A 15,888-nucleotide genomic window follows, 5' to 3' on the forward strand; every position below is an offset into this window, starting at 1 on the left:
AAATCTTATTTTAGTGACATTTTAGCTGAAACTTTTGCATATGTGGGGAAAAGGCAAGATAGAATGCTACAGAATTACTTTTTCTTAGTATTGTAAAATGTATCTAAACAACAGAGAGACTTGGGGGGCACATGGGTGGCTCAGTGGGTTAAGGGTGGGACTCTTGATTTCAGCTCAGGTCATGATCTCAGCCCCAAGTCAAGCTCTGTGCTGGGCGTGGAGCCTGCTAAAGATTATTCCTCTCCTTCTGCCCCTCCCCCGCCTTTGTCTCTCCTGCTCTTAAAAAAAAAAAAGAAAAGAAAAAGAACAGAGACTGACTCATCAGCCCTCCACAGAACGTCTGCTCTGTGGCCTCCATCTGATTCCTATGGCTGGACAGGAAAAGGATCAGGAATAAAGAGAATGTGACCCAGTGGGGATAGAGCCCTGTGTGGGTGAGGTGGAAGTGGCCCTCTGCTGAAGGCTCTGGGGTTGATGCCAGACGCTGGCCATCTTCCCCCAGTTCTCCCCATCCAAGGAAATCCGGAGCGGTGCAGCTGGGCGGGGTGAGCAAAGCCCCTGGGGGCAATTCAGTCAAGGGGCAGGCGCGAGTGGAAAGTCTAAGCCAGTAGCAATTGAGGTGGCTGCAAAGGCAGGCTGGGACACGGGCAAACACGCCAGAAACCCCAGTAAGTCATCATTCACTCCCCAAACTCCACGAATCCGTATTAAGAGAAAGGGATGGGCTACAGAAGGGAGGAAGGGCAGATGGAGATCACAGGAGTCAGACACGATGGAAACAGAGGCGCTGCTTCAGAATTCGTAAGGTATACAAGACTGAACAAAATTCCCTGTAAGTTTATTTTTGGAAGACAATAATAGCCCCAAACTGGATGACATCATTTACTTCTCAAGAGTACTCAGAAGAACAATAACAAACACAGTTCTTTTCATTTTCCGATTATTTGGAGTTCAAACAAGTGGGAGTTTACTCTATCAAAATTCAGTATCCATATGTGAGGTTTCAAAAGAATGAGAACTTCTTGATGATGTTTCTACATCTATAAATATGAATAATGCAGATTTTGGATCCTCTGATATCAGATGACAAGACACAGCCTAAGCTTCAGCTCTTGCTAATTAAACGAATCAATTAAGAGACTACAGTTGCAACTGCCTAGCTGCTGTTCTATAGTAGCAAGAACAACCCCACGGGGAGGTCTTTTACTACATTAAAATGCTGTCCTCCACAACTCCATCTGATATTATTAGAAACAGTTATTTGTGTCTTGCTGTCATATTAGCAGCAAAGGCAAATTATGGAAATATGCAGACCAGAATGGTCCCAGTATGAGATCAGGTTGGGTTTTCAGCCTCCAAGGGAACAATTGCGAAATTCCAAAGTTCCCCAAAGTTCTTTAATGGAACTGATAAATCTATCAGCACAGCATCCATTTAGAAACTAGGTAAGGGTCACATATTTACATACCTTCCTGCTAAGCTGATACAATTCAACTAGATGAATTATCATATTAAGTTTACCCTCCTGAGTTCAAACTGATGGAGTTCAAAATTGTTTTCGATGGTTGTCATTAATCGCTGTTACTTCGTAAACACTTACTTTGAAATCTAATTGTGCTAGCGGATCAAGGGTCATATTAATAGCATTCTTAATGGTAAATCCTTGTAAAACATGTTTATTCTACTGATATTATCACTCAAGCTTTCAAGGCTAATAATAAAGTATATTTATTATCAATAAAAACTTAATTTAAAATGTACAATTTGAGATTTAAATTAGCTTTAAGAACTTCAGCATGATTTGGTTTCACTAAGATCTCTGGCTAAGCTTCAAAAACATATAATTTGATAGTTCCTCAAGAGTCCTTGGGTAAATGCTAATAGTGCAGCTATGAGGAAGCTGTTTATTGTACTCTAAGCTTATTTTTGCTTTGGGGCAATATGCATTGTTTTCACAAGAAAAAAAAATCAGTCTTGGTGGGATACATTTGCCTTAATATTATAGTATTAAAAAAATAATGGTACTTTAAAAATTAAACAATGATTACAAAACAAAACTTTGGAATAAAATGGTAACTTCTGCATTAAAAGCAGTAAGAAAATATTCATCCTTATTGTAAAGCATAGTTCAAGTTAAGTACTTCTGGTTAAGTAGAACACTGGACCTCTTCCATTTCTTTGTGAGCTTATACTCTCTGATGTGCACAAACTCACAGCTTCTCCAAAAACACGCACACAAAACAAAACTCAGAAGACTTACAACTTGAAATAGGCACATATACCTTGGAAAAATTCTGGGATATGTAGCTTACCAACTATATCGGCATATATGTATATTATGGATTATAGGTTTGTATCCCTCACCTAAGCTCTAACAATCCCCAATATAATGTTATGTGGATGCGGGTCCTTTGGGAGGTGGTTAGGTTTAGATGAGGTCGAGAGAGTGGGGCCCTCACGATGGGATTAGTGCCCTATAAAAGAGAAGAAAGGGGAGGGGGGTGGGAGGATGGGTTAGCCTGATGGTGGGTATTGAGGAGGGCACATTCTGCATGGAGCACTGGGTGTTGTGCACAAACAATGAATCATGGAACACTTCATCTAAAACTAATGATGTAATGTATGGGAATTAACATAAGAATAAAAAAAATAAAAAAATTAAAAAAAAAAAGAGAGAAGAAAGATGAACCACTATATTGTACACCCGAAACTAATCGAACACTGTATGTTAATTAACTGGAATTAAAATGAAAACTTTAAAAAAAAAATTTAAAAAGAGAAGAAAGGCCAGCACTCTCTGCCGTGTGAGGATACAGCTATCGGGTGGGCACTTGCAAGCCCGGGAGAAGGCCCTCACCAGGACCTGAATCTACTGGCACCTCGATCCTGAACTTATCAGCCTCCAGAACTGTTAGAAATAAATGTCTGCTGTTTAAACCACCCACTCTATGGTATTTTGTCATAGCGGCCTAAACTAAAATAGTTGTCCTTAGCAGTTACGGCAATAACTGGATCACACAGTAAAGTGATTTGTTCTTAAGGCACTCTGAGGGTGAACAGCTTCACTTGAAAGTCAGAGAGACCTGATTTTGCAGCCTGTTTCTACCAGTTGTTAGTACAGAATAGTCACTTAAACTGCCTAGGGCTCACTTTGTCTTCTGAAGATAGGCATACCCTTCATCGGCGTTCCTGCATGTTTGATGGTAACAGGTAAGAAAATCCTTGGGAAAATACATGGCAGTACTCAAGTCAGGTGTTAATAAGGAATGATGCTCTGTTTATAAAATACACTTTTAGGTAAATTGCCTGAGTTAGTTTTCAACGCTTCATACATGTCAAATACACGTTCATGCCTATCTGTGTAGAGTGTATACTGGGTTGAACGCCTGCCATCCAAAAATTCACGCCCAGCTGATATTTCAGAATGTGACCTCATTTGTAAAGAGGGTCTTTGCAAATGTAATTAGCTAAGAAGAGGTCTTACTGTGTAAGGGTGGGCCCTAAACCCAATGACTGGCGTGCTTAGGTGTCTGTGACTGAATATACACAGACCTGGGGAAGAAACCCATGGGAGGACAGAAGCAGCGATTGGAATGATGCAGCTACAAGCCAAGAAACAGCAAGTACTGCCCCAACCACCAGAAGCTGGGAGAGAGGCATGAAACGGATTCTCTGGAGAGCCTCCAGAAGGAGCCAACCCTGCCCACTCCCCGATTTCAGATTTCTCACCTCCTAAACTCTTGGAACACAATTCCGTTGTTTGAAGCTACCTGGTTTGTGGCAATTTGTGGTGACAACCTAGGAAACAAATACAGTCCTACATCCTACATATTGGGATGGTAATGAAATTGATAGATACTGAAGGTTAAAATTTGTATGTACACTCAAGTCAAATGTGCTCCTCTGAATCACAGAGGCACAAATTTCATCTCAGTGCCTTCTACTAATTCAGAGGAGTTTGCTTTTCATTATATAAAAATACTACTTAACAATTTTTAAAAAGATTTCATTTATTTATTTGAGAGAGAGAGAGAGAGAGAGCGCATGAGCAGCGGGGAGGGGCTGAGGGAGAAGCAGGTTCCCTGCTGAGCAGGGAGCCTGACATGGGACTCGATCCCAGGACCCTGAGATCATGACCTGATGGGTGTTAGGATAAGCTAGGCTGGGCTTCAGAAGTGACACTGAAATCTCAGTCCACAGAAGGGTAGGGGGACAATGCTCAAGCTCCAACCTTCCCCAAGGACTCATGCTCTAGGGGCTCAACAACCAGGCATGTAGTTCCCCAAGTGGACATGGTAGGGACCTAGAGAGCTCACACCTCCTCTTGGCTGTCCCTGACCAGAAGTGAAGACATCACAGTAAGGAGACAATTCTCCATGGGTCTCTCATGCTTCTCTTCTACTTCTTGTGAGCCAAGCACTGACTGTCCTTTGTTCTAGACTATTTTTTCAAGGCTGTTTGCTATACAAAGACAGAGACAGTGTCTCCCTCACAACAAAGGGAAGGCATGCTCACTGCCCATATAGACGCTCGGGGTTCTCTGAACTAAACTCAGGTTCCTCTACTGTAACACAACCCACTGTGTGAGCAGGTGTCCTTCTGCCCTCTTCACACCACCCTGTGGGAAATGGAGCTCAGGGAAATGGTGCGAAACTAATGATATTCTGGCTACTGCTATTGCTGTAATAAACCATCCTTCATCTCTGACCCTGGAGTCTTGTCCCTTCTACCAGCATCCATGACTATAGCGGGTTAATTTGTCAGCTTCAAGTAGGGTAAAATCTCAGACCCTCCGTGGTTCTTGATAGTCACTTCCATTCACAGCTCCTCGTCAGAACTAGTCATGTTGTCCAACCCAATCCTCCATGCCTTATTAAAAATGCAAATGACATAAAGAGACTAAACTCAGGCATGTAGACAGCCTCACTCCACAGAAAGCGGGGCAGAAGGCTTGAAGAGGTACTTTACAGAGGAGCAGACTCAATGGTCAATAAACATAAATGGCCAATAAATGCAGAAAAATATGTTCTACTTCCTTAATGATCAGGATGTTAATTAAAACCACAATAAGGACACTACTGACACCAGCAAAAATGAACAAGTCTGATAATATCAGGTACTGGTGAGAATGTGGAACAAAGTGAATGCATTCACTGCACACTCAATGCACATCACCCCTGACGAAACTACGGCACACGTGCAATCAGGATACGTGTGCTCACGTGCATAAATGCTTACAGCAGCATGGAGCTAGAGAAAAGACACCCGAGACCACCCAGGGGGCCATCAACAGTAGAGGTGGACCTCACAAACAGCACGGAGCCAAATAACCAAGTCATACACAGCTACAGAATATAATCCCATGCATGTCAAGCTTAAAAGCAGGCAAAGCTTAACTGCTTAATATTTAAGGATGCATTTACGTGGAAAAATTATAAAGAAAAGAAATGATAAAAATTAGGAAGAAGTTCTCTGTGCAGGGAGAAAGGATGTCTGATAGATAGGATTGAGAAAGAATATATGGTAAACCTCAGAGATAATGAGGACTTCTGTGTTTTTTTAGAAAACCTCTGGTGGGTATACAGGTCTTTATCATTGCTCTTTATAACTGACAAATATTTTATAAACGTTATTTTACACATATTACAAATACATAAGGCATATTTATAACATCTTCTATAGTATTTAATACTTACATATCCAGCAAAATCTAATTTTAATAATGAGATTTATTTTATTGGGAAATAACAAAATGGTAGTTTTTTAAAGTTCGAAGTGTGTCAAAAACGAATTAAATTATTTTGAAGTCTGTACCTTCTCTGAACTGAAATAACATTTTTGCACTTTATCGATGCAACAGAAGTCCTTCTTAGTCTAAAATTAAATTCTTCTTTGAACATTGAATGTCATGTTAACAGTATTCAAAAGCCAACTTGTATGGAAAATTCTACAAGTATTCTCACAGACAAAGTGTATTTGGGAAGTCTTACCTTTACATATGACCTGCTAGTGCTCTTCCTGACTGCAAGCTTTGGAAACTGAATCTGCTTTAGAAAATTAGGACTGAAGCAGCACATACTGGCCAGAAATTACTCTGCATCTGTCCTAACAGTCCCACTATCTCAAAACCTTTTCTTTCTCTCTTCCATACTGATCTATTATGGCTAACAGTACACACAGAAAAATGCATTGTGACAAACCACAGTGGCCATCCCAACTGCTGTGATGCAGACTTCTAAAGTACTTGGAAATGACTCTAGACAGTGACACTCCTTCTCCGTATAAACTGTATAAACAGTGTGGACAAATCTTTGGGATTTGTCAGCAAGTCACCTATGTTGGGGAGGGGGGCGGTATCAGCTCCATAAACAGGTCCGCTTTTTGTGGCTGTTTAGGGGTGGGGTGTGTGTGTGTGTGTGTTTCCTACCATATTTTAGGGGTCTGAGGTGGACAAAAAGAAAAAGCAGAGAAATCAGAGCCCCCTTGTTTGCTCTGCCCACCAACTAGCTGTGAACCCTTGGGCGAAACAAGCTGTCTTTTCTGAGGAAGACGGACTCATTGCTAAGGCCCCTATGCTTTTCCTTTTCCCTGTTTGTTTCTGCATTTGCTTTCTTTTTCTTTTTTAAGTCTAATCGGTGGGTCCCACGCTTGCCAATGTCATTAATTCACTCGACAAGCATTCACTGAGTGCCCACGGGACCCAAGGCCCTGCTCTGGGTGCTGGGTGAGAACAGTGGACACAACAGGCAAGAGCCCTGGGCTCACAGACCTTAGTTCATTCAAGTGGGAAAGACGGACAATAAACAAGTTTTAAAAAAGTAAAATATGTCAAACATGAAAGTGTGTCAAATAGTGATAACTGCTGAAGAAAGAGAACAAAGCAGAGGAAGGGTGGTCACACTTTTAAACGGTGTGACCAGGAAGCCGTCCCTGAGGTGGTGGCTGCTGGGTAAAGGCTTGAAGAAAGTGCGGGAAACTTCTGTGCAGGTGTCTGGGGGCAGACAGTCCTGGCAGAGGAAAGGCAGATGAGGAGCTCCTGAGGTGTGTGCCCAACACGTCTGAAGAAGAGTAACAAGGCCAATGACTTGACTGACACTTTTAAAGGATCACGCTAACCGTTAAATGAACGGCAGGCTAAGGAGCAGGAGCAGAGGTGGGAAGACCGGCTGCTGCTGTCATTCAGGCAAGAGACGAAGGCTCTGGTCAGGCTGGGGGCAGTGGAAGTGGTAGGAGAGAGGAAGCAAGGCGAGCACAAGGTTTTAGCTGGCGTAGCCATTTTCTGAGCTAGGACAAAACTGCGAGAGAAATGCTTTGTTTTGTTTGTGGGTTTTGCCTATCGAGAACTCGGTTTTCAATACATGAACCCAGTGAACTCGGTTAGAATCCACGGAGAGATGTAAGTGCAGACACAGAAGTACCCATGACTTACTGTTGCATGAAAAGATCTGTAATTCTATTTCTGGAAGAACACAGGCACGCCATGTTCTTCTGGGCTTTGCTTCAGTGTGTGTGGCAGGTACAGGGTTTTGTTTTTTTTTTTACAGACTGGAAGTTTGTGGCAACCCTGCATCGAGTGAATGAATCGGCGCCATTTTTCCAACAGCATTTGCTCATTTCCTATCTCCGTGTCACATTTTGGTAATTCTTACAGTATTTCAAACTTTTACATTATGACTGTATTTTATTATTACTGTATTATTGTGACCTGTGATCAGTGATTCTAACTCACTGAAAGCTCAGATGATGATTAGCATTTTATAGCAATACAGTATTTTTATTTTTTTAATAGTTTATTTATTTATTTTTGGTAATCTCTACACCCAAGGTGGAGCTCCAACTCACAACCCTGAAATCGAGTCACATGCTCTTCTGATTGAGCCAGCCAGGCGCCCCTAGCTATCCAGTATTTTTAAATTAAGGTATATGCATTGTTTTTTAGACATAATGCTTTGCATACTTAAAAGACTACACTGTAGTGTAAACCTAGCTTTTATATGCACTGGGAAACCAAAAAATTCGTTTGACTCACTTTACTGCAACACAGGCTCTCTTGCCCTGGTCTGGAACCAAACCCACAATATCTCCAAGGTGTGCCCGCATATCAATAATAATGTAAATGCCTCTAGGGGATGGGATGTGTATACTTCTGTGATGGTGAATTTTATGTGTCAATTTGGCTAGGCCACAGTATCCAGATTTTTGGCCAAATATTATTCCAGATGTTTCTATAAAGGCATTTTTCAGACTAACATTTAAATCAGTAGAGCTTGGGTAAAGCAAATTACCCCCCATAATCTGGGTGGGCATAATTCAATCAAATGAAGAAAAAGGACTGACCTCCCAAGCAAGAAGGAATACTGCAAGTACATGGTCTTTGGACTTGAACTCCAACTATTTCCTGGTCTACTGTGCAGATTTTGGACTCCCCCCATGCCCCAACACTCACACATCCTGCTGGTTCTCTTTCTTTGGAGAACCCTAATACAATTTCTTAGGACATGCACTGAAGTAATATTTAAATTTTTAAATTAAAAAAAAAAAGCAAGGAATAACTTACTCATCAGAAAAACAAAAATAACTATAAATCTCAGGTGCAACACTTAAAATTTATGTGACATTAGTCAAGTGCCCATGCACATACTACCATATACACTGCAATACGTAAACTCTACTGTGCCTTTATACATATGAAACTATAAGTGCACATATTAATGTGCTTCCTACCTCAATGGCTACAAAATCACAACTCTTTTGATCCAAGCCACAGGCCTCTCCTCTGATATTCTCAATAAACTCACAGAGCAAACAGAAATACCCAGTGTGAATTCACAATCTGAACAAGGTACCCAAAAAACATGAACAGACGTTTCACAGATTATAAATGATACCTAGTAAATGAATACATGGAGAAATGTTCATGACACAGAGAAATGCTAATTAAAACAATAAGGTACCTTATTGTTTGATCATACCTCACTGGCATGATCATTATGACCATTACTTTTACATTAAAGGAAAAATAATAACTGTAAAGTAAAGATCTTTTCACCAGATAAAGTTAAATAATTTTGAAAATTGTAACTACTACTAGTGAGAGTGCAAAGTAGTGTTCTAAAACGTGATGAAGGGCATTTGAGAGAGATATGAAGTAACTGGTAACATGTACTAAGCTATAAAATTATTCATGGTTTTCATTCCACTTAGAATGAAATATATCTTATACATTTTTAAAAATATCCATGTTTGAAAATAATTCAAAACATCAAAAAAGCAAAACCCATGAAGTTGTTCACTAGAACACCATTCATAATGGCAAAAATGAGGGATAACTCAAATACCTAACAACTGGGATTCATGGATAAGAAAATATGTCACATCTACTCATTAGAATGTTAAACACAGCTCCATTAAAATGATGCTGATAAATATTTTCTAGCAATATGGAAAATGATTAATAGGATCTTATGTGAAAAAAAAAAATCAAGATACAAAACTATGACTCAGTTTCCTTAGAAATGTGTACTTGAAAGGACCTAATGGAGAAAGTTATAAGGAAAACTGACAGGAAAAAAAAAATCAAGGTCACTATGTTCAAAAGCATCTTAAATAATGTTTCTTATTTTTATTAAAAAACAGGCAGAAAAAAAGGCACTTAAAATATTCAACAAAGTGCAAATAATTTATTTTTTATTTTTTTAAGATTTATTTATTTATTTATTTGAGAGAAAGAGAGAGCACAAGCAGGGGTAGCATCAGGCAGAGGGAGAGGGAGAAGCAGGCTCCCCACTGAACAAGGAGCCCAATGCGGGGCTCGATCCCAGGACCTTGAGATCATGACCTAAGCTGAAGGCAGAGGCTTAAAGACTGAGCCCCCCAGGCGCCCCAAGTGCAAATAATTTAAAAAATTATTTTCTAATAGGGAATAGCTAAAATTATTCTATCATGGAAACTTCTCGGAACACATTAAAGAAGGCATTTCTTATACAAAGATATCTCATTTAATAGCAAAACAAAAGCATGATGAAGACAAGTTCAAATACATAGGCTAAAGCTAGTTGAACACTGTTTTCTCTGTTAATTAAGTGAATTTACAAAATAATAATCATTTCACACTTACCACTGTACCAAGAAACTGAATGCTCATGTTTCCACCTGCTTCTCGAGAAAGACACTGGAAAAAAAAAAAAGAAGTATAGAATGAATTCACATCCACACAAATGTGTACATAAGTGTTCGTTGCAGCATTATTCCTAATAGCCAAATAACCTAAATGTCCACCAACTGGTACATGGATAAACAAAATATGATATATTCATACAATGGACTATTCGGCCATAAAAAGAATGCAGTGCTGACGCATGCAAGAACAGAAGGCCGTCACAAAGGGCCACGTATTATATGACTCCATTGAACATGAAATGTCCAGAACGTGCAAATCCAGAGATAGGAAGTAGATTAGCACAGTTTGGCGGTTCTCCACAGAAGACCCGCAACTGCTCTAGGGACTTCCTGGTCCTCACATTTCCTGGGCTAGTACAGGTTGCCTAAGAACACACCAAATGTCACATCTTTTCATTAGCGTAGATTATAACACCTATCAAGGAAAGGACTGAAAGAATTTTTTGATTCCCTAAGAAACTGGGGGGCGGGGGAGTGAAACTTGGAGCTTCATGGACCTGTCAACAATTAGGAATGAAAATAATGAAGATACACATAAACTCTGGCTGTCCTACTGAAAAAAGAAACATGCTCCTGAATCTACAGCAGGGTGTCAAGAGGCAAAGATTGCCAAAAATGCTGAGTCTGGAACAGTAAGAAAGGGTAGCAAATTCTACGGATGCATTAGACAAAGTTGTCCAGGAAAGAGACGATGCCCTAAGGCTTCTTCAGACTGCTCAAGAAAAAGCTAGACCTCATGCTTGGATAAGAGGCATCTTTGGAAGAATCATCTGGCACAACTTCAAGAAGTGACTATGCCTTGGTACCTAAGTAACAGATACAATAAGAAATGATTCTTTGCCATGCCTCACGTGGCGCATTTTGTCAGACTGAGACTGGAGAAGTAAGCCCACATTAAAGCCAGTAAGTCTAGGGGAAAACAGTAAGAAAAATTTCTTCAGAAAGAGTTTCCACATCTTTCTGAAGCCCAGAAGTCAAGTCCTATCTAATAAGTTTGAACTCCTAACTTACCATTTTATTCTTCTTGGATAATAGTCTATATACAAAAGTAAATATATGTTAAGTGGCTTCATAAAGAACTCGTGTTTTCAGCTGAATGACAACTGACTTATTGATTGGTCAAAGTGTTATATGCCATGCTAATTCTGGGAGTGGTCGTGCTTTTACCAAACTTTGAAAAAAACCAGGTATAAAGCACAGATCAAATTCCTTTTAGAAAGAAAGGAAGTGGGGGGGAGGGAAAAGAGACGGAAGAAGGGAGGAAGGAAAGGTGGCTGCCTGAGGGAGAGGACAGGGAGGAAATGAGAAATGACTGCTAATTAGTAAGGCTTGCTTTCTGCGATGGTGAAAATGTTCTACAACTGTTTGTGGTGATGGCTGCACAACTCTGTGAAGAGACTGAAAACACCGACTTGTGCACTTTGGGTGAACTGTGTGGTATGTGAATTCTATCTCAATAAACCTGTCATAAAAAGCTAGCATTTGTTTAAAATAACAAGAGGACAACACAATGCTTCTACATCCAGAGAGCAGTGAAAATAGATATAACCTCTACGTTATGCAAATATTTGTAAATAAAAAAGCTCAAAGTGAATACAATAGGATTTATGCATATCTTGTTTGAATTTTAGTTTGCTAGAAATGGATAACTAAATAGTTCACTGGAAGTAAATTATATTTTTTCCAGATAATTCTCACCTGTAAAATTGCTCTATTTATGCCTAGCTTATTCTTCAAAATTCTTTCTTTCCTGTGTTACTCAGAAAGGGCCTAATGGCCTCAAAGACTCCACAAAAAAGAAAGCTTTTCTAACTAAGCAGCTGTATGTTTTTTTAAAGTTCCCGGGCGTAGCCCTGGGACGCGCAGGGCTGCCTGTCATGTCCTATCACAGATACATCCTCATTTTATTCTTTTTAAGAAGTATAGGTTTACCAACCCCAACCCTTAAGATCATTCAAGTCCTAGAACCCAGAGCAAATCTCCAGAATTCAAGCTGAGTCCGTGGTTCCTTGATTGAGGGAAGTTAGATCAGTCAGAAGGAAAGCGGGTTAATGCACCAGGGCAACAAGACGGCTACCCCACCCCCAAGTACTGCCCCAGTGACTCAACACAAGAGTAGTCTGACCAGCATACTCAACGTGGTGTGGTACAGTGCAGAAAACTCAAAATCAGTATTTTTATCCATTAATTTCACTTCTAAGAATTTATCCTAAGGGAAAAAGTCATGAGTAGGCAAAACAATAACAACAACCACCAAAAACAAAAGAAGCCCACAGCTACAAAAATGACATCACAGCGCAGTTTATAGAATCTAAAACCTTCCAAGCAACCTAAATGATGAATAAAAAAACCTGGTGAAATAACTTATGGTATAATCCATGTAGCCATTAAAAAATCTGAGACATGAAAAATGTTCATAGAGTATTTCTAAGTGCGAAAAAAAAAGAACAAAACAATATGTTTGGAATACATCATGATAAAAACTTGTATATGTTAAAGATAAAATTCTAGCACAAATAATGCACATAGAACAGTTAACTATTATTTCTGGGTGGAAGATATTAGTTGGCCTTTCTTTTTGGCTTACCTATTATTCGTATTCTTCCAAATGGACATATAGAACTTAATAAAGGCAAAAGAGAAACAGTACAGAATGGAACAGAATCAGTTACTTCCCTCGATGTCCTAAGGGATTAAGAACTGAGTCCTGAATCCTGGGTTTTGACACTAGCACTTCTACTTTGGTCCTCCATCCATCCATCTATCCATCCACCCATCCATCAACTATATTGAATTGAACACTGCTAGCTGAATTAAACTTCACCCTCTGGGAAACTGAAGGAAAGAAGAAAATTCTACAAAAATTATAGGGCCATCTGGCTGGCTTAGTCAGTAGAGCATGCGACTCTTATCTCAGGGTTGTGAGTTCAAGCCCCACACTGGGGGTAGAGATTACATTAAAAAAAAAAAGAAATAAAATAAATTATAATTTAGTATGATAAATCCATAGTACAAAATGTACAAAGTATTAACAGATAAGAGGCCAGACCAGCTAAATGCCCAGAAAGGTTAAGGAACACTTGAAGATACACAGTAGAGCTGGGTACTAAAAAATAAGCAGACATTCTCCAAAAGGGAAATAAATGAAACACTTTTGGTCAGATGGGACAGTGTATGCAAATTTCCGATAAAGAAAACACACGAGAGTTTAAGGCTTGGTGAATTGTCCCATATGGCCAGAGATAGGTTTGGTTAATGGAGTGAAGGGGTAAGAAAAGAAAACCGAGAAGGAATTAACAGAGCCAAGTCCCATCTGAAAGACAGATTTCACACTTAACCAAATTCTTATATTTAAAAACTGGGGAGTAACATGCTTGTTTTAGAAAGACTGATGGTCTGATGTAAGGTTCAGGATACACAGGAATGGGGGAGGAGGTGGGCTGGGAGACCAAGGAAAATGCAGCAGGTAGCATTCACTCAGGTAGGGAGGCTCAAAGGCTAGATAGAGGTGAACCCAAAAGTAGAACTAAGCCTGTTTCATTCACAGAAACTTAGAATTTGGAGAGCAAATGGATCTCAAAATCTACATTTCGTTTTACTTATGAGGAAAATAAAGATAAAGGGATATAAAAATAATTTGCCTGCATTGCAACTGGAGAATAAGAATCCTAACCTAGGGATATTTGGGTGGCTCAGTCATTGAGTGTCTGCCTTTGGCTCAGGTCATGATCCCAGGGATCAAGCCCCGTGTCGGGCTCCCTGCTCTGCGGGAAGCCTGCTTCTCCCTCTCCCACTCCCCCTGCTTGTGTTCCCTCTGTCGCTGTGTCTCTCTCTGTCAAATAAATAAAATCTTTTAAAAAAAAAAAGAATCCCAACCCAAGCAGTTGTGCAGGGTTGGGATATCTCTACTGTGCAGGATGGAATATCTCTACAGTCTCAGACCAGATCATCACTTAGATGGTGAGTTCTTTAAGAACAAGGACCATTTCTTACACTTCTTCCTTAATCCCAACAGCATGCAAGTGAGTGCCACAGAAATGGAAACGAAAAATCAATCTTCACCAAGAATTCTGAAGTTTTTCCATACTGTGAAAGACAAGAGTGATCTGCATATCTCTCAGTCTTCGACTGTTTAACCAAAGTTTTAGCAGGACAGAGTCAGAGGTGTGGCTGTCAAGAAATCAGGGAAAGAAGGGCTGTAGAATGATGCAGATTGAGGACAGGGAGTCCAATGATACGCTGACTTCCACACTGCTGAGATTTTAAGAGTAGCGAGGAAAATACTCAGCGAAAGCACTGCCATTACTCCAAACCCAGGCCTCAACCCAGCCGCTGTTAAATCTTCCTTCCTCAGAAGCCTGAGGCAGAGATCCAGAATCCAATCCATATTTACCAGAACAGATTCAGCACAATTAATCACCTCTGTCATGCAGCCACACACTTAATCCTAAGAGCTGTTCAGAATGAGAAATTTTCTGACTGAAAAGCGTGGCTGTTGGCTTCTGGGAAGATGGCAGTGGTGGCATGGTTTCTGAATCTTCCGCAGAAACACAAGAGGCCCAGAGGCAACAAACATCCCTAGCACCCAAAATGTTGTCTACAAATACCACTTCCCACTCCCAAGAAATCAAGGTTTCTCGGCAGAATGGCTGATCCCGGGTTTGGGGCAGAAATGAGGCTCTATATCTTGTCACACCAGAAAGTAAGGAGCTATCAAAGATTGGGGCCATGTTAGAAAGACTCAGGACTGAAAAAATTACCTGGCCAGAGCTGGGGAAGTCTGACCGACAATAAGGATTATAACTGCAATGGATTAAAGCAGACCAGGTATGTTTGAATCCATGAGTGGATTCAAATCCAAAGTGGATACCAGAAACAAAAACAAAACACCCTAATTTAGTCACTTTTGGAGAATCATAGGGAACCAACTCTCTAGGAACTGGAAAGTCAAGGGAAAGGATCCAGCATTTATCTTTTCTATGAACACTGTTGTCCTGGATAACCCAAGAAGCATTTGAGGTAGAGTTTCTCTGTAAAGAATTAGTCCTGGGGCGCCTGGGTGGCTCAGTTGTTAAGCGTCTGTCTTTGGCTCGGGTCGTGATCTCAGGGTCCTGGGATCGAGCCCCTCATCGGGCTCCCTGCTCGGCGGGAAACCTGCTTCTCCCTCTCCCACTCCCCCTGCTTGTGTTCCCTCTCTTGCTGTCTCTCTCTCTGTCCAATAAATAAATTAAATCTTTAAAAAAAAAAAAAAAGAATTAGTCCTGGTAATAAATGAATAAAAATGACAATATTGGAACATCATCATTTTGTAAACCTTGATGAACTTACTGACCAAAGCTTGAATATCAACGGCGCGGTGACCAGACAGTATGTGTGTCTCTTACAGACTCAGTCTTGCCAAAGATAATGGCACCCAAATCTGATTACATCTCTAGATAGAATATTAATTTATAGAAAACAAAGGAGGGGGGACATGTTAAGCCACACCACTGGGATGAAATCAGCTCAGTTTTGGCAGTGGAAAACTGTACAAGACAAACGATCCCGTTCCTTCAACAAATAAAATGGAAGGATTAAAAAAAAAATTTCTATAGCCATTTCCCTCCAGCTACTGTCCCCTCTGTCCTTTACAGCCAGACTCCTCAAAAAATTGTCTCTCTTCATGGTCTCTACATTGTCCCTTTCCATTTTCCTTTGAACCTGTTCCCA

The 15,888-nt window shown here is 40.3% G+C and overlaps 1 protein-coding gene and 1 pseudogene across 3 annotated transcripts in view; one reads left to right on the forward strand and one right to left on the reverse strand.

Moving 5' to 3' along the window:
* Positions 1-15,888, reverse strand: part of PCCA (propionyl-CoA carboxylase subunit alpha) — a 402,470-nt gene that overhangs the window by 58,874 nt on the left and 327,708 nt on the right. For all 3 annotated transcript variants that reach the window (XM_035003107.1, XM_035003106.1, XM_035003108.1), the window contains one exon: positions 10,118-10,171. In XM_035003107.1, coding sequence (XP_034858998.1) covers positions 10,118-10,171 — 54 coding nt within the window. The remainder of the gene's footprint in view (positions 1-10,117; positions 10,172-15,888) is intronic.
* On the forward strand, positions 10,359-11,168 carry LOC118009203 (annotated as a pseudogene).

Source organism: Mirounga leonina, unplaced genomic scaffold, assembly GCF_011800145.1.
Source record: "Mirounga leonina isolate KUSES-001 unplaced genomic scaffold, KU_Mleo_1.0 Mir_127, whole genome shotgun sequence".
Lineage (NCBI taxonomy): Eukaryota > Metazoa > Chordata > Mammalia > Carnivora > Phocidae > Mirounga > Mirounga leonina.